Consider the following 27,743-nt stretch of genomic DNA (forward strand, 5'->3'; position numbering starts at 1 on the left):
GACGGAGTTTAAAAATGTTAAAATGTTGTATTTTCTACCCTCTACTCAAGGCCGGATTTAAGTAAAATGGGCCCCGGGGCTTAAGTTTTTTCAGGGCCCCCCATATACCCATATAATCAATCAATCAATATTTATTTATATAGCACCTTAACAACATCTGTACTTAAACTGTACGTCTGTTGGATTTCTCTCTCTCTATAATGAAAGGATAAACAAATGTACATGAAAATACAACTGTAATTTGTCATATATCGTATAAAATATAGTATTTTCAACCAATTTTTCATTGAACAAGCAGTAGATGTGCTTTAAAGAGATCAAAACAAGCCAATAAGTTTAATTTGAACAGACTCTGGTGTGATTCCCTGCAGTTTCAGATGGAAAATATATATAAAAAAATAAAGGTTCCCAATACGCCCACTGAAAATGGTTCCACGACCCCCTTTTGGGTCCCCTGGTAAAAAAAATACTGCATTTATAGAGTACTTTAACAGGTATTTCATCTCTTATTTGCATAATAATATTTCTCAAAATCTTAGGGGCCAGAGGTTCTGTCCTGGGGGCCGGATTTTTGCCACACAGAGCCCGCACTGCTAAAAGTAATGAACTAGATCAGTATAAACATCTCGATTTGAGCATAATAATCCAAATTTTAGTTGTTTTGACTAGTTAAGAAGTTCTTGGGCATTTGTCCTTGATTATTTCACTTGCTCTGAGATGTTTCTGACTCGTTTCAATACATTTCGTCCTTATTTCAGGTCATTTTCTTTGCCAATGGGGTAAGAAAATTTGTCTTATCACATTGGCAATTTTACTTTCTTATTTCAAGCGAGATTTACCCTAGAACTGGTGTGAAATGTCCTCAAACAAGCAAAGTAAACTTGGTCCGATCAGGAAAAGTGTCTAAATGAGTGAAAACCGACAAAAACAGGATGCATTTCCTCAATTCAAGTCATTTAAGCCAATGCTTGATATTTACTTTTTGCAGTGCAGTGACAGCTTTACTTTGAGCAGGGGCGAAGCTGAGTATCCAGGGGCTGGGGCATTACAGGGGAACCACTGACAAAACAACTCTCAAAAATAATAACATTATTTTATATTTATCTTTCAGATGGCAGGAAAAGCAGCTCTTGTTTCAGATTTTTAGTTTAGTTTACCTCCCGGGCCCCCCTGCCTTAAAACACAGCCTTGGACTTGACTCGAGAGTGACTTCAACTCCCACCTCTGGCCTCGGGTTTTTCCACATGTAGTTCCTGTAGTGACCACTGCGTGTGCTGTTGTGTAGCATCTCCACCGTGTCTGTGTGTCGTTGTAAATACCTGCTGTCAGAGGATATTTAAATAATTTATACACATTTTCAATAAAATATACGACTTTTTATCCGACTTGTTTGAGTGAAAAAGAAAACACAGCACTGCTCTTTATTCAAACAATTTATTTTTTACTGAAATTGGGTCAAAGAAAAACCCGCAGCAGCTCGGTTCGGGGACAGTAATGGCAAAGTATTAAACCCAAATATTAGCATTCATTTATATATATATAATTTTATTTCACTTTTATACTTCTTTTTAAACAGTTGCGTTGCATATTCGTGGTATAAAAACAAACAGAAATACAATCAGTGACACAGACTACTGCATATATGATATTTACACACCTTTAACAAACAGCCTCGGTATAAAACATGAACCCAAACCCACAGCTTTCGGCAGTGAGTGTAAACCAGGACGATGACCAAAAGTAAAAGTAAAGTAGAGTCCATGGTCCGCCACGCGAGAGTGATTACTGGCTACACCTCCTGCCACCCAGGTGCTCTCGTGGCGGATATCAAGAACTCCGCCCCAAATATCCTCCACAATCACCCTTCAGTCTCCACAGTTGTAATTCATGCCGGTACCAACGATCTCAAACTTCAGCAGTCAGAAAAACTAAACCAGGACTTCATTTCACTCATAAACACCATCAAAAACAACACTAAAACCTGCATCGTCTCTGGACCCTTTTCTGCACCCCGTTTTGGTGATGGACAATTCAGCAGGATTTAGGCTCCTCCACCTGTTTTTAAAGAAATATTGCACAGACAATAGCATCCCATATGTGGACAATTTTTTAACCTTTTTTAACAGGCCCGAACTTTTCCGACCAGACAGACTCCACCCCAACCTCTATGGATCCCGCGTCCTTTCACAGAACGTTGAACTCACAATAGAAGCATCATGAAGGTCTCCCTCCACACCCGCCATAATGAACATCCCGGTTTTAATCAGCAGAGAGCGGACTAAAGGTAAAACTATCTTTCATTCCATTAACGTCAATAACCTCAGACCCATCTCCATATCACAACCACAAAATACCTCTGTAAATGTTCAGTCCCCCACCACATTAAACATGGCTCTTTTAAATGTCCGCTCTCTGCTGAACAAGTCTTTTATTGTGAATGATTTGATTTTAGACAAGAAGCTTGATTGTCTGTTTTTAACTGAGACCTGGCTGGGTGCAGATGCGAACACTGTTCTCACGGAGGCCTCTCCACCTAATTTTAGCAGTGCATTTTCAGTTAGACATGGTAAAAGGGGAGGTGGCACTGCATCAATAACTTCTAATACTCTTGCCACCAAACCTGTTTTATTTGAGCATTTTAACACTTTTGAAAACCATGCTGTCGTTTTTAGTAATCCTCCAATTTTAGCCGTCACTATTTATAGACCACCAAAGAAATGCACAGCTTTTAACACTGAATTTGCAGAGTTTTTATCTATTATTCATAACTCATACGAGATGATTATTTTAACTGGTGATTTTAATCTACACATAGACAATCTTTTAGATCCGGTGGCAACAGAGTTTTTAAATGTTCTTAACTATATGGATTTTACCCAACACGTCACGCAGCCAACTCACGACAGAGGACACAGTCTGGACCTGGTCATCACGTATGGCCTGTCCACGGCTGTGTCCTCTGTCGTCCACTTGGCTGTCTCTGACCACTACTGTGTGTTTTTTAATGTCACCGGTTTTATTCAACGGGAGACCTCGGTGAGAACTGTCAGGAAACGTTATCTTACCCCTGAAGTGGCTGCAAATTTTATTGATGTTTTAGAGAAATGTCCTCCTCTTGTTTTACCTGCTCCCCCTGATTACGGCCCTCGCCTCTGGAACGACCTGCCGGAGGAGCTCAGGGCCGCAGAGAACGTTCATGTTTTTAAGAGCAGGCTCAAGACCCACCTTTTTAGCTTAGCTTTTAGCTGATTTCTACTTACTTACTTATTTATTCAGTTATTTTTATTATTATTTATGTTTATAATTATCTTATTATACTAGTTTTTAGTTAGTTTTATATATATGTTTTTATTATTCTAATGTTGTTATTTGTATATTGCAGTTCTGCATTTTTAGAATTTCCAGTGTTTCCTCTGAGGGAGCCCTCTGCCCCGGGAGCGGTGGTCGGCTGTGGCTGTGTGGGCGCTGTCCTCTGGGTGCCCGGATGGAGGTGTGGTGCTTCTGCTGCACCTCCGCGGGGTGTCCAGTGGTGGTGCCCTGTGGCTGTGGCTGATGTACCGCTCCCGGTGCAGACGGCTCCTCTGATGGCATTTCCTTACCTGGTTCATCTGTACCCAGACTCAGCACTACGTCCATTACCTCATCGTGTGTGTGTGTGTGTGTGTGTCTGTGTGCCTGCGTGTGTGTGTGTGTGTGTGTGTGTGTGTGTGTGTGTGTGTGTGTATGTGTGTGTGTGTGGCTGCGTGTGTGTGTGTGTGTGTGTGTGGCTGTGTGTGTGTGTGTGTGGCTATGGGGAGGGGGGTGGGTTGAGCAGTGTTGTCTGTTTGGAAGAGTGTGTGGTTGAGTGGGCGGGAACTGCTTTTAATCTGTAAAGCACTTTGTGTTACAACTCTGTATGAAAAGCGCTTTATAAATAAAGTTGGTTTTTTTTCACATTTATTTTTTATTGAAGAAACAAATAATACAATTTTACATATTTTATTTCCAAAAGAAATATAAACAAGGTTTTGATTGATTGATTGAAAGGCACTAAACAGCAGCTCCTTCACTGCTTATAAAAATTGTCTCTGGCCTCCTCCAGTTTGGCAAGAACCCACTGCGGAGAGAGAGGAAAATAATCTGGTTACTTTCTGTCCAGAAGACCTCGAACTCAGCAGGAAGAACCAATGAACACAATAGAATGACGATAGAATGAACAATAGAATGAACAATAGAACTGGACAGGGCGACCAGATCACCATGACCAAAGATGACGAGAGGGAAATACTATCGTTTTTCAAAAGTTTGACGAAAAAGTGACAAAAAAGTGAGAAAAATGTGACAAAAAAGTGACTAAAAAATTGAGAAAAATGTGACAATAAAGTGACAATAAAGTGAGAAAAAAGTGACGAAAAAGTGACAAAAAAGTAACAATAATGTGACGAAAAAGTGATGAAAATGTGACAAAAAAGTGACAAAAAAGAAACTAAAAAGCGACAAAAATGTGACGAAAAATGTGATGAAAAAGTGACGGAAATGTGACAAAAAAGTGATGAAAAAGTGACAAAAAAGCGACAAAAAATGAGACAAAAAATGTGATGAAAAAGTGATGCAAATGTGACAAAAATGTGATGAAAAAAGTGACAAAAGAGTGATAAGAATGTGACTATAAGTGACAAAAAAATTAAAAAGTGAGGAAAATTGAGAAAAGGCGCTCGGTTAAGGCGGGGGTTAAGAGGTTAAGTGGTATAACATGTGATGATTTACATGTGTTTTGGAGCTGCTCATCTACAAGGGGAACAGAAGGTGGAGGGGAGGGGGATGGACAGTTATGAGGAGGCGAGACACAATCATCACCAAAACTAAGAAAAGCTGCCTGCACAAGGACGCTGGCTGGGAAATTTAAAACTCCAGACTTTTTGGAGAAATTTAGACATTTCTTATGGATGTTTTTTTTTGGGCCTATAATGAGATCATGTCAGGGAAAACCCGGTCGCCTGGTCACCCTGAGGTAGGATAATTAAACAAGCCATCACGTCCCCTATAGGCTCTGTTTCTCACCTCAGCGATCTCAGGAGTTTCGAAGCTGATTGTCTTCCCAAACTCCTTTGCGTGGAAGATGGACTTGGCTTTCCCCTGGAGGAAGAGACAAAACAGTTACAAAGAGTTCTATAAGTATTTCTTCCTTTGACACACTGAATACAGTATATTATATGCGAGACTGCACCCTGAATGAATGAATGAATGGAAGTTCAGCATAGACCTAAACTTTAATGAAACACAGCTCAAGGTATGTTTTTAATGTGGGAACAGCAATGTATTGTCATCTAAAACCAGGCATATTTTCTCCAGTTTGGCTTGACCCAAATCTAAAAGCTTAAAAAAAAAAAGCATCAAAATATTGACAAAAACGTGGATGAAAACGCCACAAAAAGGCAATGAAAAAAAAGCCACAAAAGACAAAGAAGTGACAAAAACACAAATAAAAACGAAAAAAAAAAAAAAGTCGCCACAAAAACACAGTGTTGTTTTCGTCAACGAAGACGATAACGATATCTTTTCGTTGACGCCCCTTTTTTTAATGACGATAACGTAACGATGACGAGCTAAAATGAGCTCTTTGGGGACGAGAACATGACGAGACGTTTACGAGTTTACGTCAATGAGACGAGACAAAAATGGGAGAACGTTTTTCGTCAGATCGTTCACAAACACAGAGTTTGTGCGCGGAGTGAGAGAACACACGGTAAACGTGACACGGAGCGGCGCCGTGCTGCTCATGATGCGCCCGGGCAGCGGCGCCTCTTTCTCTCTCTCTCCCTGTGGCGTGTGGTCACTGCTCGCGTACATCCTCCTCGGAGTGTCTGACATCCATGTCACAGGGACTTTGTTGTTTCTCAGGACAGTTTTCAATACCGTGGCGTATGAAAGCAGAAAGCACGTTGAGGTGCTACGTATGTGCAGACAGCGCTGTTGGTAAAAAAAAATAAAAAAATCTCGAAGCGATGATCAGAGGACGAAGAGAGTGGGCACTTTTGGGAAAAGTCCTGTTCACAGTCGGCCGACCACTTCTGCCAGAGCCTATCGTGGTGTCATCTGTTTGTCAACAGCCAATAGAAGCTATTATTTATCCCAATTTCCAAGACTTATCGAAATTAATTATCACTTCTTATAATGAAACCGACGAAAACTTGACAAAAACCTTTTTAATTTTCGTCTGACTAAAACGTGACTAAAACTCACATTTTGAAGTGACTAAAATGTGACTAAACATAAATGCATTTTCGTCCAAAGGACTAAGACTAAGACTAAAACTAAAAGGGCTGCCAAAAACAACACTGCAAAAACATGAGGAAAACACGACAAAAAAGGGACAAAAAAGTAGCGAAAACACGCCAAAAACACGACAAAAAAGGGACAAAAAGGTAACAAAAACACGCTGAAAAAGCAATGAAGAAAAGCGACGAAAAAGCCACAAAAAGAGACGAAAACGCTTAAAAAATGTGGCACTGTGAAGCTTTTACATTTGGGTAAAGCTGAACCCGGTTCAGGCGGGGGGTCAGAGGTTAGGTTGTGTTGTGTAGGTGAAGGACCTTGGCCTCGATGCGCAGCCTGCGACTCTCCACGATCATGGGCTCCTTCGTAAACTCCTCGTACAGACACTTCCACTCACACGTCAGCTGCCCGAACATCCCTTTGGTGAAGAAGAAAATGCCCCTGAAAAAAAAAACAGGACAAACCGACTCTTAACTCACTGACTGCCAATGACACCTGGGAACAGCTGCAGGAACGCCTTGAGCATGTCTGGTGTTAAAATCTTGCCTAATGCTGCCACCTAGTGACTGAATAAAAGAACCACAAGTTATTTGATTGAGTCACTAGGTGGCAGCATTGCTCTTTCGTTTTCTCAGCTTTTTGGGTGATTTTACCTATTTTCTACGGACGATTACTGAAGAATGGAAAGAGGTACAAACAAACTGTTTTTTTTAGATGAAAGAAAACAGTCTAATCTTTCATTTGGAGGGTTTTGTGTTGACATAGACCTAGACCTACATATTCTTGAAAAAGCAGTCAAAATTGTGAAAACCCTCTGGCAGTGGGAACTCTGATTTGAAAATGTCAATGAGTTAAAAGCGCTCTGCAGCTTTAAGCCTCATCCAGCTGAACTCTCACCTCTTTGTGATCATGAGGAAGTCCGAGTCGTTCACCTTGGCGTGGGCGAAATACCTGTACTTGGCAAAGCGCCCGTTCTCGATTTTCTGAAAGAGAGTGGAGTTGATGTTTAACTACAATGACAGACGTTAGAGCCTTTTCCCCCAGAACTCGACATCGCTTCATTCATCCGTCAGTCAACGTTTTGGCAGAAACGTCCATAAAAATCTACTTCAATCATAATAATTGAAACTGAATAAACCCCAAAGCTCTTAAAGCGTCTCACTGGATTTCCTTCCATTTTCAATACTCAATGGTGTCCCTTTAACTTTTTTTACTGTAAAAGTCAAAGTATTTCCTGAAGCAGAGTGGGTTTGGAGGCTCAGCTGTCGTCAGTGTAGAATAAACTAAAGGATGGTGTTGATGTGCCGTTACCTGGAGCATCTGGCTGCCCAGGGCCTCGCTCTCATTATACGGGCGTATGACCCCGTCCTCGTGGATGAAGCGCGGGGGCCGGAGAGACTGGATGTCCTGGGACGTCTCCGCTGCCCTGGACACAAAAGCCGTCGTCATTCCCACATGTTACTCAGGAGAACTGTACGTGTTGATATGATCCCACCGCTTGATGCCTTGGAAGGTGCTGCTGGCCATGTCGATGATGCCTCCGGCGGGACGGGCCACGGCCCCCACCAGGCCTTTGCCCACGCCTTTGAAGAACCCGGCCGCCCCCTCCTCCTGAGCGCCTGCCGATATCAAAGACATGAGCCGTCACAGAGGTCTTCACACGCACAAGAAATACCAGAAAGGTGAAATATCGCAATATTGTTAGCAAAATACTCAGTACAGTTATCCAATATCACACTTTTAATGTACAGCACAAATGTCTCTATATAATACACCTTTAGTTTGTTACAGCTGTTTCTTGCCGTCGCCTCCTGCCTGTGACGTGTACGAGTTGTATTTGACGTAAACTGGACTTACCTTTGATGGGTTTGGTGACGATGCCTGTGATCCCACTCGCAAAGCCCTGAAAGTAGAGCACACTCGTCACATCATCACAGCGACACACTCGTCACATCATCACAGCGACACACTCGTCACATCATCACAGCGACAAACTCCCATGTGAGTAAATACAACAGAGAAATACATCGGCCTTTCCCATGAGCACATAAGCACCAAAAGAGAAGTGAATGAAGTCGTCAGTTCATGAAGTTCTTTGGCCAATTAAAAAATGCCTAAAGATTAAATATGGATACTAGCCAATATTATAAGAAATTACCGTAAATGCTCTAATATAGGCCGTGGCCTTTATTTACTCAAGGGCATCTAGGACCAGGCCTTTATCGGAACCAGGCCACAATTAGAGACAGGCCATTATTTCTATTTGAGCCAAACGGACGACCAGAAAAACGAAGAAAAACAGATTTGTGTCCATTTGCACCTAAAATATTAGCTTCATTTATTAATTAACATTTCAGACCCTTTCAGAACTAATTATTAGGTGATGTTTAGAGGCCGTTAGACGTGAACCCGATCCACAATTAGCTAAAAAAAGGTCAAGGTCAAATGTATTTATAGAGCACATTTACAAAGAGCAGCCACTGCCCCAAAGTGCTGTACAGATACATAAAATAAAACAATCAACATTTAATACAAATAGAATAATAAAATCAACATGAGAAAAATGCTCAGCTCAGCTCGTGCCGAAGGCCAGTGCAAAAAAGTGAGTCTTCAGCGAGTGCTTGAAGCTCTCCAAAGATGTTGCAGTTCTAATGTGTAAAGGGAGAGAATTCCACAATTTAGGGCCGGCTACAGCAAAGGCTCCGCCCCCTCTGCTCTTCCGCTTAGACCTGGGATGGTCTAAAAGATATTGATCAGCGGACCTCAGAGCTCGGACAGGACTGTGCAAAGATATCAACTCTGACAAATAAGGTGGAGCTAAACCATTTAGACATTTAAAAACAAACAAGAGGATTTTAAAATGTATTCTAAATCCAACAGGGAGCCAATGAAGAGATGCAAGCACAGGAGTGATGTGATCATATCGTGATGCTCCTGAGAGCAGTCGGGCAGCAGCATTTTGTACCATCTGGAGGCGCTGAATCGAGGATTGGCTCAGGCCTAAATAAAGTGAATTACAGTAGTCCAGGCGACTGGTTACAAGGGCGAGGACGACCGTTTCGAATTGGTTAGGGGGCAAGTAGCGCTTCACCTTCCCAAGAAGCCTAAGATGAAAAAAGCCAGCTCTAACCACTGCGCTCAGCTGCTTTTCCAGCTTAAAAAAGCTATCAATAAAAACACCAAGAGCTGGTCTGAGAACGAGACTCAAGAGGGCCAAGAGCATTTTTGCAGAGATTGAGGTCACCAAAAACAACAATCTCTGTTTTGTCCTCGTTCAAATTTAGAAAATTAAGGGACATCCAGTCCTTCACTTCCTGAAGACATTGATGCAAAATGTTTGGTGAGTTCACCTTGAGGGGAAGATACATTTGTATGTCATCTGCAAAGCAATGAAATTGAATGCCATATTTTTTTAAATATGGAACCCAAAGGCAGCAAATACAATGCAAAAAGAATGGGTCCTAGAATTGAGCCTTGAGGCACACCGCAAGACAAGGGGGCCCTTTTAGAACTAAAAGAATCAATATTTACAATGAAAGACTGATCTGTCAAATATGATTTAAACCAGCTGAGCACTGTACCTCGCAATCCCACACAAGACTCAAGACGGGAAATCAAAATCTTGTGGTCGACAGTGTCGAAGGCTGCAGTTAAATCTAACAGCACAAGAACAGCTGAGCTGCCGGAGTCTGTTATTAAAAGAAGGTCGTTAAAAACTTTTAAAAGAGCCGTTTCAGTGCTGTGCAACGATTTGAAACCAGATTGGAATTTTTCACCAATATCAAACAATTGAAGGTGCAACTGTAATTGAGCATACACCACTTTTTCTAAAATTTTTGATAAAAATGGCAGCTTTGAGATAGGCCTATAATTAGATAAAACAGAAGGATCTAAGATGCGATTTTTCAAAAGTGGTTGTACTACAGCTTGTTTAAAGGCGGCGGGCACACAGCCTGACATCAGAGAGACATTTATCAAATGTGCAATACAAGTCCCCACAGAATCAAAAGTAGCTTTTAGAAGTCCAGCTGGAATACAATCTAGGGGACAAACCGAGGATTTTAAACTGTCAACAATTTTAGACAGATCGGACAGAAGAACACAGTCAAAATCACAAAGGACTGCAGAGCACACAGGTGTAACACTAGGATCTGTGGCTGGAGGAGACAAAGTTGACCGCAGGTTTAAAATTTTGTCAGTGAAAAACTTACAGAAATCTTCACACAAAGATGCACACGGGACAACATCTGCATTGTTCATAATTTGCGATGTTTGAGGCTAAATGCTAATGGTACTTAAGGCGAGACACTGCAGGTGAATAGGGAAAAAATGTATATTTACAGATATCAATTTGAAACTGTTGCTGTCGATCACTGGCATAAATGTAAGAAAAAAATACATTGCAAGTTTTCTGTCATTTTATCTTTTCATATAAGAACAAGGTGTTTTATTCCAAAAAATTCCCCAAATTTCCCATCTTTTCGGCAACGAAATCTGAATAATGGATAGAGCTACATTCACATTTATGGTTTCATTTTATTGATGAATGAGTTACCAAGACTTTTTCACAGGGGATTTGGGATTTCTTGTTTAGTTTTAAAAAAATAAGCTGTTTTTTAGTGGAAGATTTTGTAAAAAAAAAAAAATTCGCCTTATTTTTTGACATTCAAAACTCAATACATGGGGCTAGGGATTAAATAATAAAAAATCCTTCTGAAAAAATCTTCCAAATATTGTTCAGTCCAAGTCTTTAGGTCCGACTGACGTGGACATAGTGTCGCCACAATGACAGAAAAATGTGTTTTGAGAAAAAGGCCCTTGAAATTGCATTGTCCCATATAGGTCTATGGGGGAACATTGAATCAGTGCAATATTTAAACATGTTATTGTGAAGATTAGGCATATTTTCTGTTTCCGGGTGAAACCAATTTGGCCCAAAACCTGAAAACTTAAAAATTGAGTTTTGCCTGTAGTGTCTCCCCTTAAGAAAATTAAACTGATCAAAATATAGAGTTCTCAACGGTTCCCAGAGTAGCCGCTTGATAACTCTTTCCGGAGGTCGTTACGCCATCTGTCCTTTCTATGTTTAGTTTATAAAGCGTAAAATGTAAAAGCTACAAAGCCTCAAAGCTGCAACAGTCAACAGGGAACTTCCTTACTAACCCCTTGTTCCTGTTTGTCAATTGTGTGAAAAAATCTCGGGACCCCCCCCAATTACTTTGACAGATGTTTACAGTAACAGAGTCAGAGCTTGTGAATGAGTGGCAGTGATACGCACAGACACCAGCCCCTTCCCCCCGCGGGTCAGCCCCTCCCTCAGGCCGCTGGGCTGCTTGTTCATGGCCTCTCGTCTCTTCTGCTGGTACTCCTTGTCCATGGTGATGGCAGCCACGCCTTTGGCCATGGTTCCGGTGATCCTGGACGCTGATCCGGCGATTCCCCCTGGACAATTTCACATACACAAGAGGCTATAAGGACTGAGGACTTCACTGACATTAATATATATATAGACAATCAGAATGCACTAACCTACAGCTCCTCCGACTAAAGCTTTGACCCCCAGAGCCATGCCTTCTACAAACTCCTCCGGCCCCTGGATCGCTCCCTGAGGAACACCACACCGCAGTTAGGCTACAGTACAGAAGTAAACGGAGGCTGAGGACGGGTATGTGTGTTGCACGTGCGCAGTACCTGCCAGGGCTCATAAAAGAAGGCCTCCACTCCCTCGGTCAGACCTCGGATCAGGCCAAAGGGGTTCCCCAGGACGTCCAGGCCGAGCACCAGCACGTACATCTGCTTGATCGCCTGCAGTGGGGCAACAATGGTGTCAGATTCGGCCACAATAATGATCAACGAAACAGTCTTTGTAGGTTTGGGGTAAAAATAGTGATCAAGTAATAAGCAAAGTGCCAATCTCGAGCTGCTTGTTGCATTATGGGTAGGGTAAATTTTGGCTACAAGAAAACGCTATTCACAGATAGAGAAAAGCAATAAGGAGAGCTAGGATTTGGGCAATTTCAAATCACTGGAAAGTTGTTTACCGTAAATGCTCTAATATAGGCCGGGCCTTTATTTACTCAAGGGCATCTAGGACCAGGCCTTTATTGGAACCAGGCCTTTACTTCTATTTGAGCAAAATGGACGACCAGGAAAACGAAGATTTGTGTCCATTTGCACCTAAAATATTAGGTTCATTTATTAATTAACATTTCAAACCATCTCCCAGCGGCTGGAACATTGACGCCCTTTATTTTGTCGGGACAACAGGAAGTGTTTCGTTGCTGTTAGAGGAGCTTTGACATCAATGTCACTGCAGGTTTCTGTTTCGTTTTGACCGCGGACCGGATTATTTGTTGTTATCTTGTGTAAAAGGCGAGTTTAGACGGAGCGTTTGTGTTTGTGATCGATCATGAGACTGACCCGAGAGAAGACGAGACGCTCGCGCTGATGGGAGGAGTTATTTTGAGGCGTGGGACTGACCTGCACACGGAGCAGCTGGACGTGCTTTGAAGACGCAATGGTGACTTTAATAAAAAAACCCTGGAGGGTCACACAACATTTGTTGTTTGCCCTGTTTCCAAATATCGTCACAGGAGGTTTGAAAAGTGGCTAAATCTGTGTCAAAGTTACGCTCGGATCAGCTCCTCCACAGCGTTCCCATCGGCCCGGGTTCCCGTTTGTTTACTTCCTGCACTTGAGTTATCATTTACAAGAGAATGAGACAAATTCCTAATGTGAAGAATAGAATAGAATAACTGCCTTGTATAAAATGTCTCTCTCAAAATGGCTGTAGTGAATGTCTTGAAATAGGCCTCTGTCTCTTTAAGAACCTCTGAGCCTTTCCGACACGCCCCCTCCACACGCTGTCTGTGGCATCAGTGGGGAGGGGGTTCTGCTGAGGAGCAGTGGTCGGTTACTCGGCTGGTGACGAAAGCTCGGAGGCGTCTCCAGGAGGTGGGGGCGTTCCTAGGAGGACTCAGGCAAACCTATCCCTAAAATGGCCGCCATCAGAGTTTTTACAGATTACTCAAAAATACGTGAATGTGCCAAGGCAACACTTCAGGCATGTTTTTAATGAGGGAATGACATAATAACATGATGGAAAGCTTGAAAAAATCGATTTTGCATAATACCCCCGCTTTAAGACATAAAGGCTAAGGCTATGGCTCAATATACTTCAGTGTTCACGGTCCATTTCAATGGTGGCGTGGGTTCTTTGTAGAGCTGCAACTAACGATTATTTTGGTAATCGATTAATCGACCGATTATTTTTACGATTAATCGCTTGGCTGTGAAAGGTGCATGGAAATTGTATTTTTTTTTAAAATTTTATCACTTAAAGCTAAAGTGGCGCCGCTTGAGGACACGTGGATGGAGTAAACTTATAGTAAACGTTTGTCGGAGGCTCTTTGTGCTAATTCTGCTTTGATTGGACGAGAAAAAGACAGATATTTATGAAATTTACGATGTACAAAACACTGCAGACCCTAACTTTAAAAAACAAAGTAGGTTTTCATCCAAAATACATAATTGTCATGTCTTTTTTGCTCAATTTTAGTCTGTGTTTACTAGAAAACGATTAATCGATTACTGGAATAGTTGACAACTATTTTAGTAATCGATTAGTTGTCGATTAATCGATTAGGTGTTTCAGCCTTAGTTCTTTGGCAGCCCAAATTTAAACCGAAATTTAAATTGACACTTCGCTTACTGCATTTTATTTTTGCGAGTGCGTTACCTGCTTAGAGTAGTGCCTGATGACCCGCCGCTGCAGCTGCTGTGTGGTGCAGAACATGAACTTCTGCTCGAAAAAGGCCAGCCTGAAACACATGAAAACATCTCACTGTTGCGTCTGAAATGAGCGTATGCGGCGGCGAGTATTGTGCGCGAATGTGGACGCACTTGAAGACCACGTCCTCCACGTCGGTCAGCGTGGCCCCGATGCTCTTCAGCAGCAGCTTCAGCGACTGCACTGGGATCAACGTCCGCTTTCTCTTCTCCTTCAGACCGTCCTCTCCGGCAGTGCTGAGGGAGAAGCTCAGGTGCATCTGCGAACACAGGCCATGGAATGATTTACTCCTCTGCATGACATTATCCAAGCTTTTTCACAAGTGAGGAATGGCACCTTGATGGGAGAGATGTGGAAGAACTCGAAGAGACTGACGGGAGAGTTATCAGCAGCTGAGCCGTTGTTTAGCTCCATGTTAATATACTCTATGTTCTTCTCAAATAGCTCCACCTGCAGGCAAAGGCATGGAAATCAGGTATTTACATAAGGATCAACGGGGGATGGATAAACAGGAAATAGAGATTACCTCCTGCTCCGAGCTCTCGATGCTGGCGTTCTCTGGTGAGAGCAGGTCTAAGATGGCGTAGACGAAACCCAAGTCCAGTTTTAAGTCCATCTCCTGGATTAAGACCGCGAAGTACCTGCGGAAGAAATAAACAATGAGATGATGCTCCATGAAATCATACAAAGATCTAGGGTGTTTATAACTACTTGATTCTGGAGATGTCCGAGTGTCCTGCTGCTCTGGTCACGATGCTGATGTCGGTCAGAGGTTTGGGTTCTGGACATTAGATCAAATATCAGAACAAAAAGTCTTGCACTTAAAATGCTTTTCCCATTATGTGCTCACCAGCTTCCATGACGATCGACTTGGGCAGTTTGACTGGGTAGAACACGTACGGGAAGATGGCTCCAGGCAGCTGGTTCTGGATCTGAGAACAGCAGAATGTAATGAGAGTCATGATTGTGCAGGTTTTGTTTGGTGCTATAGCTGTAGGTCTGTGGTATATTCCATTTACAGCCTGTGTACAAGTCTGAGAGCATCAGACTTCTACATAACCCAAAACGCACATGAAAACCAGAGGAGACAGAGCTTTTTCCGCTGCTGCCCCCCGACTGTGGAACGGTCTGCCCCTCAACATCCGTTTGGCCCCGACTCTAAGCAGTTTTAAGTCCTCCCTTAAAACCCACCTCTTTCCACAGGCTTTTTAATATGTTCAACTTTCTCCATTGTATTTTTGTTTAAATTGATTTTGACGTAAAGTTTATTATGCCTTGTTTGTATTTGTATTCATAGTTTTTATCATCTGTTTGTGTTGTGAAGCACTTTGGGCAGCCGTGGTTGTTGTAAATGTGCTATAGAAATAAACTTGACAAGGTCAAGGCCGACATTAGTACTGGGAACTAATGTCGGCCAGGGAATTTGGAGAAGACTGGCCCGGAATTGTAGCTCTGTAATAGTTCACTGGTCTCACATACAAGAGGGTGGTGGATCAAATACCACTTTGATAATTTCTAACAATTTCTATTTCTATGTGGGCCACTGCACACACAGTCTGAGCCTGATACAACCCCACAATCAGCACCAAGTTATGTAGATAAAAATGGTCCACTTTTCTACCTTTCACTGCCTTTTTCTCTCTTTACTCGCGCAGACACTTATGCTTGTCTCCACTGGATTGGGCTTCACCAACTTGAACTAAAGCAGAGGGCTGTTCCACTTAACACATTGAGTGCCAAAATCGGAAAAACTCGTTTTTGCGGGGTTTGTATATTATTGAGTTTCTTTTCTTTTTTTTTTAGTCTGAGGGGGCGTGGTATTGTGTAGTGAACAGCTTCAGAGCGGCTTCCCATGGAAAACTCGAAACAGTTGAGATTTTAACGTTTAGTTTTCAAATGGTCAAAATTGACCCAAGGACGACTGAAAAACATCCTGTTAATCCGAGAACCAGGCTGTTTAAATGCACACGCCATAAAAAGCGATCGATCAGCGGCAACACGGAGTGTTTCAAAACGTGTCAACAATGTTGTCGTTGAAAATTGACTTGATGCGGTAATATCTAGGCATTTGCCTCTTCACATAACATCAGTGTCCGTCCAGAGAGGACAGAGGAGTTAATCAGAAAGGAGAGTGTTGCATAGAACCCCCGTTATCTCAGAATCTAGAAAAAAATCTGTGATTTTGATCAAAGTAGCCTGTGTTAAGCTTTGGATTTCTCAGAGAGCTTCTATGGAGAGCTTAGATTCCCGTCTTTCAAATGAGCCATAGCACGAGCCATGTGTCCATAGCTATAACAGAATATGCTGGTGCTACAAATCAACAGTGAAATCCCCAAAACAGCGCGGCACTAAATGTGTTAAATATCCTTAAACACCTGACAATTCCGCTTGTGTTACTTCATTTATATCTGAAACAGCAGGCCAGATAAAGCCTTTAGGCCTGGAATAGCACAACTGTGAGTATGTTATTAATTAATTAATTAATTCATTCTATTCTGACGGCCCGGCCCAAAAGCTCCGCAACAGAGTCGCCAACCGGGAACTGTCCCAACTCTCCTGATTACCCAGCATGCCTCTGTAGCCAAGGCTAAATAGAGAGATGTGAATCATGGCTTGTATGACCTGTATACGGTGGATCTGGACGCGGTAGGAACTCTGGCGCGGCGACACGCTGTACTCGATCTTCACTCCGGGGAGGAAGTGTCTCCTCAGAGGAGCGTCTGTGGGCTGGTGCATCCTCATGTCCACACCGTTAGGAGTGAACATGACCTGAGGACAACACCAAACATTAGGCTTCTGTGGACTGAGTTCTACTGGTGGTGCACACGGACAGCTAACAGGCACTTTCTCATTGTGCAGAAAAAGACTGAGTTACAAATCTGCTTTATAGTAAATAAAGTCAATTTTCTTTCATTGTGTTGAAATGATAATATGTTAACCAGAAGAACTGAGTCCAATCGTTACTCAAGCAACCTCCTAACTCCCACCTGAACCGAGAGGATCTTTTTCCTCACGTCATCAGAATTTTTTCCCATAATTTTTTTGTTGGGTATTCAACTCATTTATGTAACTTTTTTGTAATTTTATTGTCATTTTTTATCACATTTTTGTCAATTTTTTGTAATTCTTTTGTCAAATTTATCAATTTTTTGTCATTTTTTTGTCATTGTTTCGGCAATCTTGTTATCACATTTTTGTCACATTTTTGTATTTTTTTGTCAATTTTTTGTATTTTTTTGTCCATCATTTTTTTGTTGGGTATTCAACTCATTTATGTAAATTTTTGACATTTTATTGTCATTTTTGTCACATTTTTGTCATTTTTTTGTCAAATTTATAAATTTTTAGTCATTTTTTAGTCATTTTTTGTCACATTTTTGTCATTGTTTCGGCAATCTTGTTATCACATTTTTGTCACATTTTTGTCATTTTTTGGTCAAATCTTTGTCATTTTTCATCACTTTTTTGTCAATGTTTTCTCACTTTTTTGTCACATTTTCTTCATTGTTTTCGTCTCAGTTTTGTTGCTATTTTCACAGCTTTTTCCCAGAAGCTTTTGGACTGGGGTGAAGCCAAACTGGAGAAAATGTGCTCGGTTCAGGTGGGAGTTAAGGGGTTAAAGTAACTCCTGGCAGAAAAAAATCAAACTTACAGCCAAGTCAAATGGAAGCCTTATTGGTCGCTGAAAAAAGGGCTCAAACCTGATAGCCGTTCTCCAGGTCGTTGATGGCGTTGTCCACCGGCTCAGTGGCGAGGTAGCTCTGGTAACTGCTCTCCAACATCTCCGCCTCTTTGATGCTCAGAGTCTTCCAGCGATCTTTCTTCTTCCTCTTCTTCCTCGGCTTGTGTTCCCAAACCACGTCCGAGCTACGTCACAGGAAACAAAGGGTTAAATACTCACCTTACTTTTTATGGATGAGGACGTAACAATGGGGAAGGAAACGTCAGGCCCGGGGGCCGAATCCTACCCTCCAGCACAGACCCTCTGGCCCCCAAGATGACAAATAATATTATACCAATACCTGCTAAAGTACTCTAAAAATGCGGGAAATACAGTCGCAAATACGTTCGCATTCACACCGGGGACTGGCACTGGGACTCGGTTCGATTGGGGACCAAAGTTGCAACATTATTTCAGCTCTCAAAGTGGTGCGGTTTGCATTCACAACTCTTTTTTGTCAATCGAACCAACGTTCTAAATGCAGAGCTCCCCTACACGCCTGTGTGTATCAAAACCGTCTACAGGAAAAACAGTGAACAAGAAACACACTTCTCTGATTCGTCGATTAAACTCCACTTCCGGTTCCGTCTTCTGTTTACAAAATGGAGCGGGATCAGACCTGTGGCTGTGTTCGCTTTTCTTTCCGCACTTTTTAATATAACAGTGACTCTAGCTACGCTGAGAACGCACAGATCTGTTTACGGACGAAATGGGAGATAAATGAGTCGACGATGAGATGAGATCATGCCAGACGAGGCAAAACCGGGACTAAAGCGGGACTAAACCAGGACTGGCGATCCCCAGAGATATTTTTTCTTCATATGACGACTGCGAAGGCTCCGGGCAGAGACATCGAAAACTGCTAATGAAGACTGTCTGAGAGAAAGAGGCGTGGAGCGAGGTAGTAAAAATGATCTGACCAGGGCTTTGCTCTCCGGCCTCTGGCTTCATATTTACGAGTCATGGCTTTAGGTGTAAATGTCGTATGAACTGTTCGCTCTAACGTGTCTGCACATGCGTTCTCATTTACATTACGTAATGAATGTCGCAATTGTCTCCGCGCTTTTCTGTCTTTGCGTGACTCGTTTGTTTTGGTTTTGTTCCGCTCTCTGGCTCAGTTACTTTCATAACCCAAATGATCCGCGACAGAGTTCGTTTGAACCGGACCGAGTCCCAGGTTTTCAGCCGGGCCAGGGTTTCGTTTCTTTGTTTTCCCGGAACAGAGCCCGTTTGCGAGTTAACTGCACCTCAAACGAACCGGGCAATCTGCGCAAACGGGCCTGGTTTCGGATCAAGAGGGGGTTGTGAATGGGACCTATATGTGGTTGCCTTATTGGGCGGAAAAGTTACGCGGAGAGGCTTTAAAATTTGCAAACCTTCCATTGAACAGGGCTGAGGGGACATTTTAATAATAAAAATCTAATTGGATTCAACTTTTGAGCAACAGATTTTGCACAATTTCAGCCAAATCTGCATTTTTAACGATCTATCGCAGTAAAAACAAGCAATTATTTTCCCTAACAATTATATTTAATGTATTAGACAATTGAAAAGTACAGTACCGAGGAAGAACCAAGTTGAAAGACAAACTGAATCCTCTCCTCCAGACTCAGATGATTAGATATACTGTAATAACTGCAGTTCTCGTGCCGTGGGCAGTACCTGGTGATGCCGATGAAGGACACCTCCTGTCCCGTGGAGTTGTTGACCAGGGACACGCCCACGCTCTGCAGGGACAGGACGATCTCCTGCTCAGCCAGCTGGGCCTTCTCGCTCTCGGACAGCAGCTGGAAGATGGACAGCTCTTCGGTGAACAGGACCACGCGCTGCAGGCCTGAGGGAGAGGAACAGTGTGGGATCATCAGAACACTGAGGGAAAACTGGGGGAAACATCAGACATGACACGTACCTTCATAAAACGACACCACATACAGCTTCCCTTCTTGGTTTATGTCCTCTTTGTGGTCCTGAAGAGGGACAAATATTTAGATCAATTTCGTACACAAGGCAACTCAATGTGTATTAGAACTGCTGAGCACTCTTTCAATAACAAAAAATTTACGATAAAATGACAAAAATGTGACAAAAAATGACAAAAATGTTACAAAATGTGACAAAAAAATTACAAAAATATGACAAAAATGTGATAAAAAATGACAAAAATGTGACAAAAAATGACAAAAAATGACAAAAATGTGACAAAAAATGACAAAAATGTGACAAAAAATGACAAAAAATGACAAAAATGTGACAAAAAATGACAAAAATTTGATATAAATTTGACAAAAAATTACAAAAAATTCCAAAAAAAGTGACCAAAATGTGATATAAAATATACGAAAAAATGACAAAAATGTGACAAAAAATTACCAAAAAAATGACAAAAATATGACAAAATGCGATAAAAATGTGACAAAAAATGACAAAAAAAAATGACAAAAATGTGACAAAAAACGACAAAAAATGGACGAAAAAATGGACGAAAAAATGACAAAAATGTGACAAAAATGTGACGACAAAAAATGACAAATAAAGTTACAAAAATGAGTTCAATACCCAACAAAAAAATGATGGAAAAAAAATCTGATGACGTGAGGAAAAAGATCCTCTCGGTTCAGGCGGGAGTTAAGAGGTTAAATGCAGTTTACCTGTAGAAAAACGACTGTTTCAGTGTTTACTTCCACTTTAAAACCATTTTTCCCCCGCTCAGCCACCTTTGCCTCAGACCTGATTTGGAACTACATTATTTGTGAATTAGTCCTGTTCTAGATCTTAACTCGCCCTGATTTCAACAGGATTAATTCCAGTTATAGACCTGGTATAGGCGTCGTAATTGGCCGTATTTGGATGGAAAATGTTACATCCCACTCTAGAGAAAACAGGAAACATATGACATAATCTGATATTGTAAGTGCACGACAGTAATTCCTGTATCTGAATCCAAGCCTCATGTGAAACAGATCCAAACATTCTTGTAAAGCTGAACACAGCATGGGGAGCAGCCGCACCTTGACACTCTGGAGCTTGCCGCTGTAGGGGCCGCACTTCCAGCACAGCTCCCTGGATCCCGTGGGCTGGGTCCAGGTGTAGTACACGGCCTTCCCGGGCTCCAGCTCCTCTTGCTCAGCCTCCTCCTGGGAACTGCACACGCACAGACACGAGTTAACCCGGCGTCTAACCTCCCACAGGACCAGAGGTACAGCGTTAGAGGCCAACCACCAAGAGGGCAACAGCGCATCCAGGAAACAGCATTCCAGAACCCACACAGAGGAACCGAGAGAAAACTGTCTAAATACATCGTTTTTTCATATTGTGCAGCCTTATCTTAGATACCAACGACCGCATACATAAAATGTATGGCGAGTTCTCAGTGCTGCGTCGCCACGGCAAACATAAACAAACCATTAGAAACACGTATCGTGATGTATCGGAAAGTGCAAGTTAGGGATGTCACGGCTCGAGTCACAATTATTATATTATTATTATGTTACGATCATTCACAGTTACCTCATGATTTAAGCAAGAAAACACTGAGAATCTGACATTATATGCACATTTTTATATTTATTTAAGGGTTGTTTAAATTGAAAAACCTATTGAACTTTTATCTTTATGCTTTTACATATTATAGTAGTGGGGAACAGTTCCATTGTCCCGCCAGAGGGCGGGACAATGCACCGCTTATGTTAATACTAACTCTCTCACTTTTGCTATTCATTCTCAAAGGTAAGTCCTTACAGTATGGATGCAGTACACGATTTTGTATTTTTTACAAAAAACTTGATTTACGATTAGAATCGATTTTTTCCCCCCCATTTCAAACAAAATAACTGAACTGTAAAAAATATTTTAAATATATATATTTATTTTAATTAATTAATGTGCATCAACATAAATTGCAATGGCAAACACTTTCTCTACCTGAAAAGTCACTGTGCAACAAAGATTGTTAAACATCCAAATTATTTATACTGTGTTTGGATTGAGTTAATAAAACAGTTAACTGAGGATACAGTTGTACATTTGTACAGCAGGACCTTCTTCCTCTAAGCAGAGGGCAGAGAGAGTTTTTGAAAATATGAATCGATTTGACCAACTCGATTTTAAATCAAATTGATTTTTTCCCAGCCCCAGTCGTAGCAACTTTCCCAGTTTTCCAACTTTTATTGCAAAGGTTGTTGACAACAACAAAGGCACGTGTTAAAAACGGACTTATAAAATAATTTATGCTGAACTGACGCTTTTAAAATGATTGAATGTTGCATTTTCTTTGAGTTAACAAATGAATAATGTAAAGTAGGTACAGGCGCCGCCATGATACTGATGAGCCTCGTTTTGCTGTAGTGAGAAGTAACGAAGAAAAACAAACAAACAAACAACAGTCCAAGTAAAACTACAAGGTTTGGTAGAATTTACATCTGTGAGCAGACTTTTCGTCATGACCATCAACAAGTCCAGACTCAGAGGTCACTGACTCACAGCTTGAGGACATACCAGACACATTAACAGGCTAATAATGTGTCTCTCACTGGTATAAGCAGTTTGTACTGTTAAAGATGCAAGGATTCTTGTTGTTTACATTTTGCACCATATTGCTGCAATTGTCTGGTCAAATTGTTGATTTTGTTCAACTAAAACTGGGTGTTTGCCAGAGTTAACATATGTTTTTATGCAGCATGTTATTAGCACGGATAAAATACAATGCAAATGTAGATCTAAAAAGACAAACATTTTAGACAAACGCTTTGGCCGCCCTGTCATAGAATGTCATTAATATTGTTACAATCAGGACTTCCCTAAAGGAAGCAAATTGGTGAGAATGTTTTCTAAAGATATTCTACAAGATACTTTCTCTTCCTTTCATCTGATTTCCAGGCGCTCGCATTGCTTCACTTTAGTTTTTACTGTGACATAACAAACACAGCAGCACATGGTTCTTTTGGGACTCTTCCCTTGGCAACATAACGCAGTCATCATGTGAAAACTGATACGATTAGTTCTCTGCACAGATGGAGTTTCTTCTGCCGTCACCGGTGAGTGTGCACCTTTTGGCAAACACACTGAGCCTCATGTGACGGCGGTTTACCGTGGATTAACCGACCGTGAGGTTAATCTTGACATCCCTACTACAAGCACAGATACAGAAAAAACCTGGGACATTCAGACAATCGAAATAAAACGTCTGCATTTGTACATATTCCGTTTCATTTATGGCCTGTTGAGTAAGATCATATTCCAGTCACTTCCCTCTCACCTCTGATGGAAGAGCAGAGTTTGCTTTTTGGTGTGGTTGATGATGAGGAACGGAGCCGCCCCTTCGTGGTACTCGGAGAAGCGGATGGTGGCCGAGTGGTCCGACAGATTCACGTCTACGATGATCCCGCCCACCTGCAAAACACAAACAAACCAGCGTGTGATGAATGTGCATTTAGACGCAGAAAAGACGATGGAAATGAGGGGTTTCTCACCGAGTTGTCGAGGTGCAGCAGGAGGCAGTTCTCCGGCCGAGTGAAGTCAATGATCTGAGGAGGAGACAGTCCCTCCACCTTGATCTTCAGCTTCTTGGTGTCGTTCTGGGGCCAAAAGGGAACTGACGACTACAGGCAAAAGGGGAATTTAACCTCAAAAACAAGTCAAAATAATAACATCTTCAATCTAAAAGCAGCTCTATTTCAACAGGACCTCCTCAGCAGAACCTATGTATATGTCTGCTCACCAGAAGCACTGGCGGGGCCCTTAAAGCAGACACAGCCTTGGGCCTAACAGGAAACAGTATAAAACAGCCATTAGATGGCGTAATATTATATATATATTATATTATATATTATACTAGTAAATACTATAGTGAACTTATTTATTTGACAGGGACCATGTACACGAGCATTAATCAGCAAGATGCTTTGTACCAGACTTTAGCTCTTGGAGCTCATTTCCATCTGCAGTCCCTGAGACAGACAAACTTCTAGAGCAGAGCTTCAGACAAGAGCAGAGCCATGCTGACGGAGCAGACGGCACCAAGCTGCTGTTTAAGCTCACTCTGACCGTTAGTGCTGGGACAATCGCAGTATCACTGTGGGATACAGCAGTGGTTCCCAACCTTTTTTGTCCTATGTACCCCTTGAGGCATTAATTTATACTCCGAGTACCCAACAACTCAAAGATCCTGCCAAAATCGTAACAAATTAAGCAACTAAACATGGATTATTCAGTATTTAGTAGAGTGTAATATTCAAAATACAGAAAAATACTCTCAAAGTCAAGCCTTTTACTCAAAATCATAAAAAAAACTAACTTTTCTTTGAAAGCAATATTGAAACTATCTCTGTCCCCCTTTTTAAATCTGAGGTAAGTCCAAGTACCCCCTGCCAAGTGCTCAAGTACCCCAAGGGGTCCCCGTACCCCTGGTTGAGAAACACTGGGATACAGTATACTGAAATATTTAAACTTTTTACTTGCGTTTATTTTTTTTACACTTCTTCTCACGGGCTTTCAGTATTGGCTAGTTGAATGTATTGTGGTCAGTTATCTTTTTATTTTATTTGTATGTGACGAGGTGTTATTGTGAAGTGCACATGGTGTTTCTCAGACTAATTCACTTTTGTAACTTTATAATAACTTTATAATTCATTTAGGGTAAACCAGGGTGGCCTGTTTGCGCAGACGCCTCGGGTTAGGTACCGGTGTTGGAGCCGCTCTTGAGTACGGCAGAGCTGGGTCCGTGGTGAATTGCTCCAGACTGACTTTGATGACTTTAGCACTGTGGATTTGTCCCTCCAAAACATTTCAGCGATGAGAGACTTAATCGCTAATTTTACACCAGAAGCCACATTAAAGCTCGGAAGGGCATCTGCAGCCCAAACTTCACTTTGCAGCTGATGCGTCAGAGCTGGATGAGGACAACGTTTGGGTCATAGATACTGTACCTTCTGTCTGCAGGACAGGCCAGGATGAATGATGTGAGTGAGTGTATGGTGGCGTCAGAGGGGACGTTGGCGCAGACGTGTGCGGTGTGACAGCGCTTCTGTCAGTCTCCCCCAGGGGAAACTGAAGCTACAAAGGCAGCTCATCACCACCGAGTATGGACTGAATATACAACTGTCTCATGTAAAGCGATTTGTGACTATGTCTGTGAAAGGTGCTATATAAATAAAGATCTTCTTCTTCTGCTACGATGCTCTCCATCGTCGCTAGAGATGCACCGATACCGATACCAGTATCGGGTATCGGGCCGATACCACATGCTTGTACTCATACTCGTACTCATTCATGAGGTCCCGATACCAGAAACCGATACCATTTGACGTGCGGCCAGCGCACCTACGAGGCGCACCTACGAGGCGCACCTACGAGGCGCAGCTCTCAGCTGAGGAGAGAAGAAGCAACAAACTGTAGAATTCTTTAGTGTAAATACAATAATCCACATAGAGCTGACTTTATTACAGACTGCGCTCTCTAAACCAGAGTCTGAGCTGGATTTAACCAGAGCTTAATGTTGTTCGTCCTGCAGTGTTTACAACATACAGGCTAACGTTGCTAACTCGCGGCTAGCAGTTTTGGCCATTCTGATGCCGTTTTATACCCAGGGGTTTATTCATCTGAAAAACTAACCCAGCGACTAAAAAGTCCTCAGAAAATCCAACTTAAAAAGATGCAGCATGTTTATATTGAGCGAAAATTAGCTGCTTTTGGACATGAGCTTTTCTGTCTATGATGGACAGTGCAATAAAAATTAAAAATTATATTGAATGAAAATAAAATAAATAAATGGCATCAGCACAATTCTAATATAACTGCTCTTAACTGTGTCGCCTACTTTACTTTACTTTACTTTACTAATTACAAACCAATCTGCTGTGAAAAAAGTAAGAACGTTGAAGAAAATGCCTTGTACTCGTATCGGTATTCGGTCTCGGCGAGTACTTAAATCAAAGAACTCTTACTCGTATCGGTTTTAGAAAAAGCGGTATCGGTGCATCCCTAATCGTCGCCAACAACTTTATGTTTGTATTTGAGCTGTTGTTGCGTTTTTCTCGCGTCATTCTTTCATTAGAAATAGCCATGTTTTTGGATCCACTAAAGCACTCGTGTAGCTCTGTCTAAATGAGGTGCATTGTTATTGATAATAAGCCACATTCATTATATGTATATTTTTTTATGGCCAGTAATTCTTGTGAATGGCTGACATGTTACGACACAGCCGCCAAAACAAAAAGTCTAGCGGAACCTCTGGAGTAAATCAATATTTCCTAATATATTTTACTACTAACTAAAAAGGACTTTTTCATTATGAACAGAAAATAAATACATAAATCCCTGCTTCCTTTTCTTAATTTTTTTTTTTATAGATGGATAGACTAAAAACGGTACTGTCTGTGCGATGGTGATTCCTGTAGAATAGATGATTCATGAGATTGTTACATTTCACACACATCTATCTGAGGATTCATTCCAACACAGATTTCTTTCATGTTCTCAGGCTGCTCCAGCTGATTCAGCCACTTGTAGCCCATGCATGTGATTAGTCAAACTTTACTGGCCATTGCTTGCAACATAGGTGCAAACAATATCAGAGATGGTGACACATGACGCTTACAGCCCAGTGATTACTCTTTGTAATCAGCAGCACTCGTGAGGCTCAAGGTGCAGATGCAAAATGCTGCCTCAACCATATTCTCTGAAGCGTTTGTGTCAGATCTGCTGCTCTGGCCTCCACACGGTGCCTGTGCAGTGAGCGCTCTGACCTGTCCGGGCTTGGCCACAGTCCAGTTCTGCAGGCCCTCCTCACAGATGAACACCCTGTGCTTGGTTCTGTTCATCAGCGTGTAGAACGGCACGAAGGTCACGATGCGGGTCAGGCTGAAACTGCTGGCATCGATCTTCACACCCACCTGTGAGCACACACAGAAGAACACCAGGTCATACTTCTTTACTGCAGGTTCTGAATGCTTTTCTACTTTCTCACTGACTCATATTTACAGTAACGTCATACCAGGCAGTCCTTGTATTCGCCTTTGCACTTGACCTTTCCGTGGCTGCCAACGGTGTCCAAAGAGAAGTCTTTGGAGAGATCACTGCCGGAGATCATGAGGCGCACCTGGAAAAGTTCATTGTACATGTTATCAAATGATCTCAAAAGGTCAAGTCTTAAAGGGATATTTCAGGATTTTGGACATAGAGCCTCATTTCCTAGTTATCCAGAGTGTTGCTGATTTCTGGAGATATTTTTTTGTAATTTATGCAGTTCTTCTGTTTGAAGAGTTTCATGGTGCTAGGCTAATGCAAGGCTAGTGCATGTCTATGGTATCAGCTAGCCTGCATTAAAACAGTCTGACCCGCTCCACAGAGCACCTGAGGCAAATCACTTCTAACACCAGACTAACCATGTCTGTGTCCATAGAATCATGTTTGGAATATAACTGACCTGCATCACATGAATGATCGCATTTTGCGGGACCATTTTCTAGCAGATCACTCCGCCGCTGCGTAGCTTAAACAACCACGAAGCTGATGCTTCTCAAATATAAGGTATTTTAAATGCAAAATGGTTAAAATTATTCTATCGACACAGACATTTATATGGTTAGTCTGGTGTTATAAGTGATTTGCCTCAGGTGCTCTGTGGAGCGGTCAGACTGTTTTTAATGCAGTGTAGCTGATACCATAGACATGCATTAGCCTAGCACTAACCTAGCACCACGTAACTCTTCAAATATAAGAACTGCATGAATTACAAAAAAAAAATCTCCAGAAATCAGCAACACTCTGGATAACTAGGAAATGAGGCCCTATGTCAAACATCCTGAAATATCCCTTTAAAGTGTAGTAAATTATTATGCAAATCGTATTTCCGTGCCATAAAGGCAAAAAAAAAAAGGTTTTCAATGAAACTCATGGATGGTGTTGTGTCTCAGGCTCTTTGAATCACTGACATTAATCTCAGAGACCTATGATTAGTTTTCAGGTTAAGCCCAGTTAAGG

General features: G+C 41.8%; 1 protein-coding gene across 1 annotated transcript in view; it reads right to left on the bottom strand.

The window, feature by feature from the left end:
- Positions 1 to 4,045: 4,045 nt before the first annotated feature.
- The window catches only part of LOC306977495 (intermembrane lipid transfer protein VPS13A-like), a gene marked incomplete at both ends in the record, with an annotated part of 63,021 nt that continues 39,323 nt past the window's right edge, over positions 4,046 to 27,743 (bottom strand). Inside the window, 25 exons of the mRNA XM_079575836.1 lie at positions 4,046 to 4,096; positions 5,041 to 5,115; positions 6,573 to 6,696; positions 7,153 to 7,238; positions 7,567 to 7,681; positions 7,751 to 7,874; positions 8,113 to 8,158; positions 11,534 to 11,697; positions 11,785 to 11,860; positions 11,947 to 12,060; positions 13,994 to 14,075; positions 14,158 to 14,303; positions 14,381 to 14,494; positions 14,571 to 14,685; positions 14,756 to 14,825; positions 14,895 to 14,976; positions 16,667 to 16,813; positions 17,746 to 17,911; positions 19,428 to 19,599; positions 19,675 to 19,732; positions 20,774 to 20,906; positions 23,020 to 23,153; positions 23,234 to 23,355; positions 26,392 to 26,653; positions 26,755 to 26,859. Of these exons, the coding sequence (XP_079431962.1) occupies positions 4,046 to 4,096; positions 5,041 to 5,115; positions 6,573 to 6,696; positions 7,153 to 7,238; positions 7,567 to 7,681; positions 7,751 to 7,874; positions 8,113 to 8,158; positions 11,534 to 11,697; positions 11,785 to 11,860; positions 11,947 to 12,060; positions 13,994 to 14,075; positions 14,158 to 14,303; positions 14,381 to 14,494; positions 14,571 to 14,685; positions 14,756 to 14,825; positions 14,895 to 14,976; positions 16,667 to 16,813; positions 17,746 to 17,911; positions 19,428 to 19,599; positions 19,675 to 19,732; positions 20,774 to 20,906; positions 23,020 to 23,153; positions 23,234 to 23,355; positions 26,392 to 26,653; positions 26,755 to 26,859 (2,883 nt within the window). The remainder of the gene's footprint in view (positions 4,097 to 5,040; positions 5,116 to 6,572; positions 6,697 to 7,152; positions 7,239 to 7,566; positions 7,682 to 7,750; positions 7,875 to 8,112; positions 8,159 to 11,533; positions 11,698 to 11,784; positions 11,861 to 11,946; positions 12,061 to 13,993; positions 14,076 to 14,157; positions 14,304 to 14,380; positions 14,495 to 14,570; positions 14,686 to 14,755; positions 14,826 to 14,894; positions 14,977 to 16,666; positions 16,814 to 17,745; positions 17,912 to 19,427; positions 19,600 to 19,674; positions 19,733 to 20,773; positions 20,907 to 23,019; positions 23,154 to 23,233; positions 23,356 to 26,391; positions 26,654 to 26,754; positions 26,860 to 27,743) is intronic.

Source organism: Gobius niger (genome assembly GCF_951799975.1).
Source record: "Gobius niger genome assembly, chromosome: 1".
Taxonomy (NCBI): domain Eukaryota; kingdom Metazoa; phylum Chordata; class Actinopteri; order Gobiiformes; family Gobiidae; genus Gobius; species Gobius niger.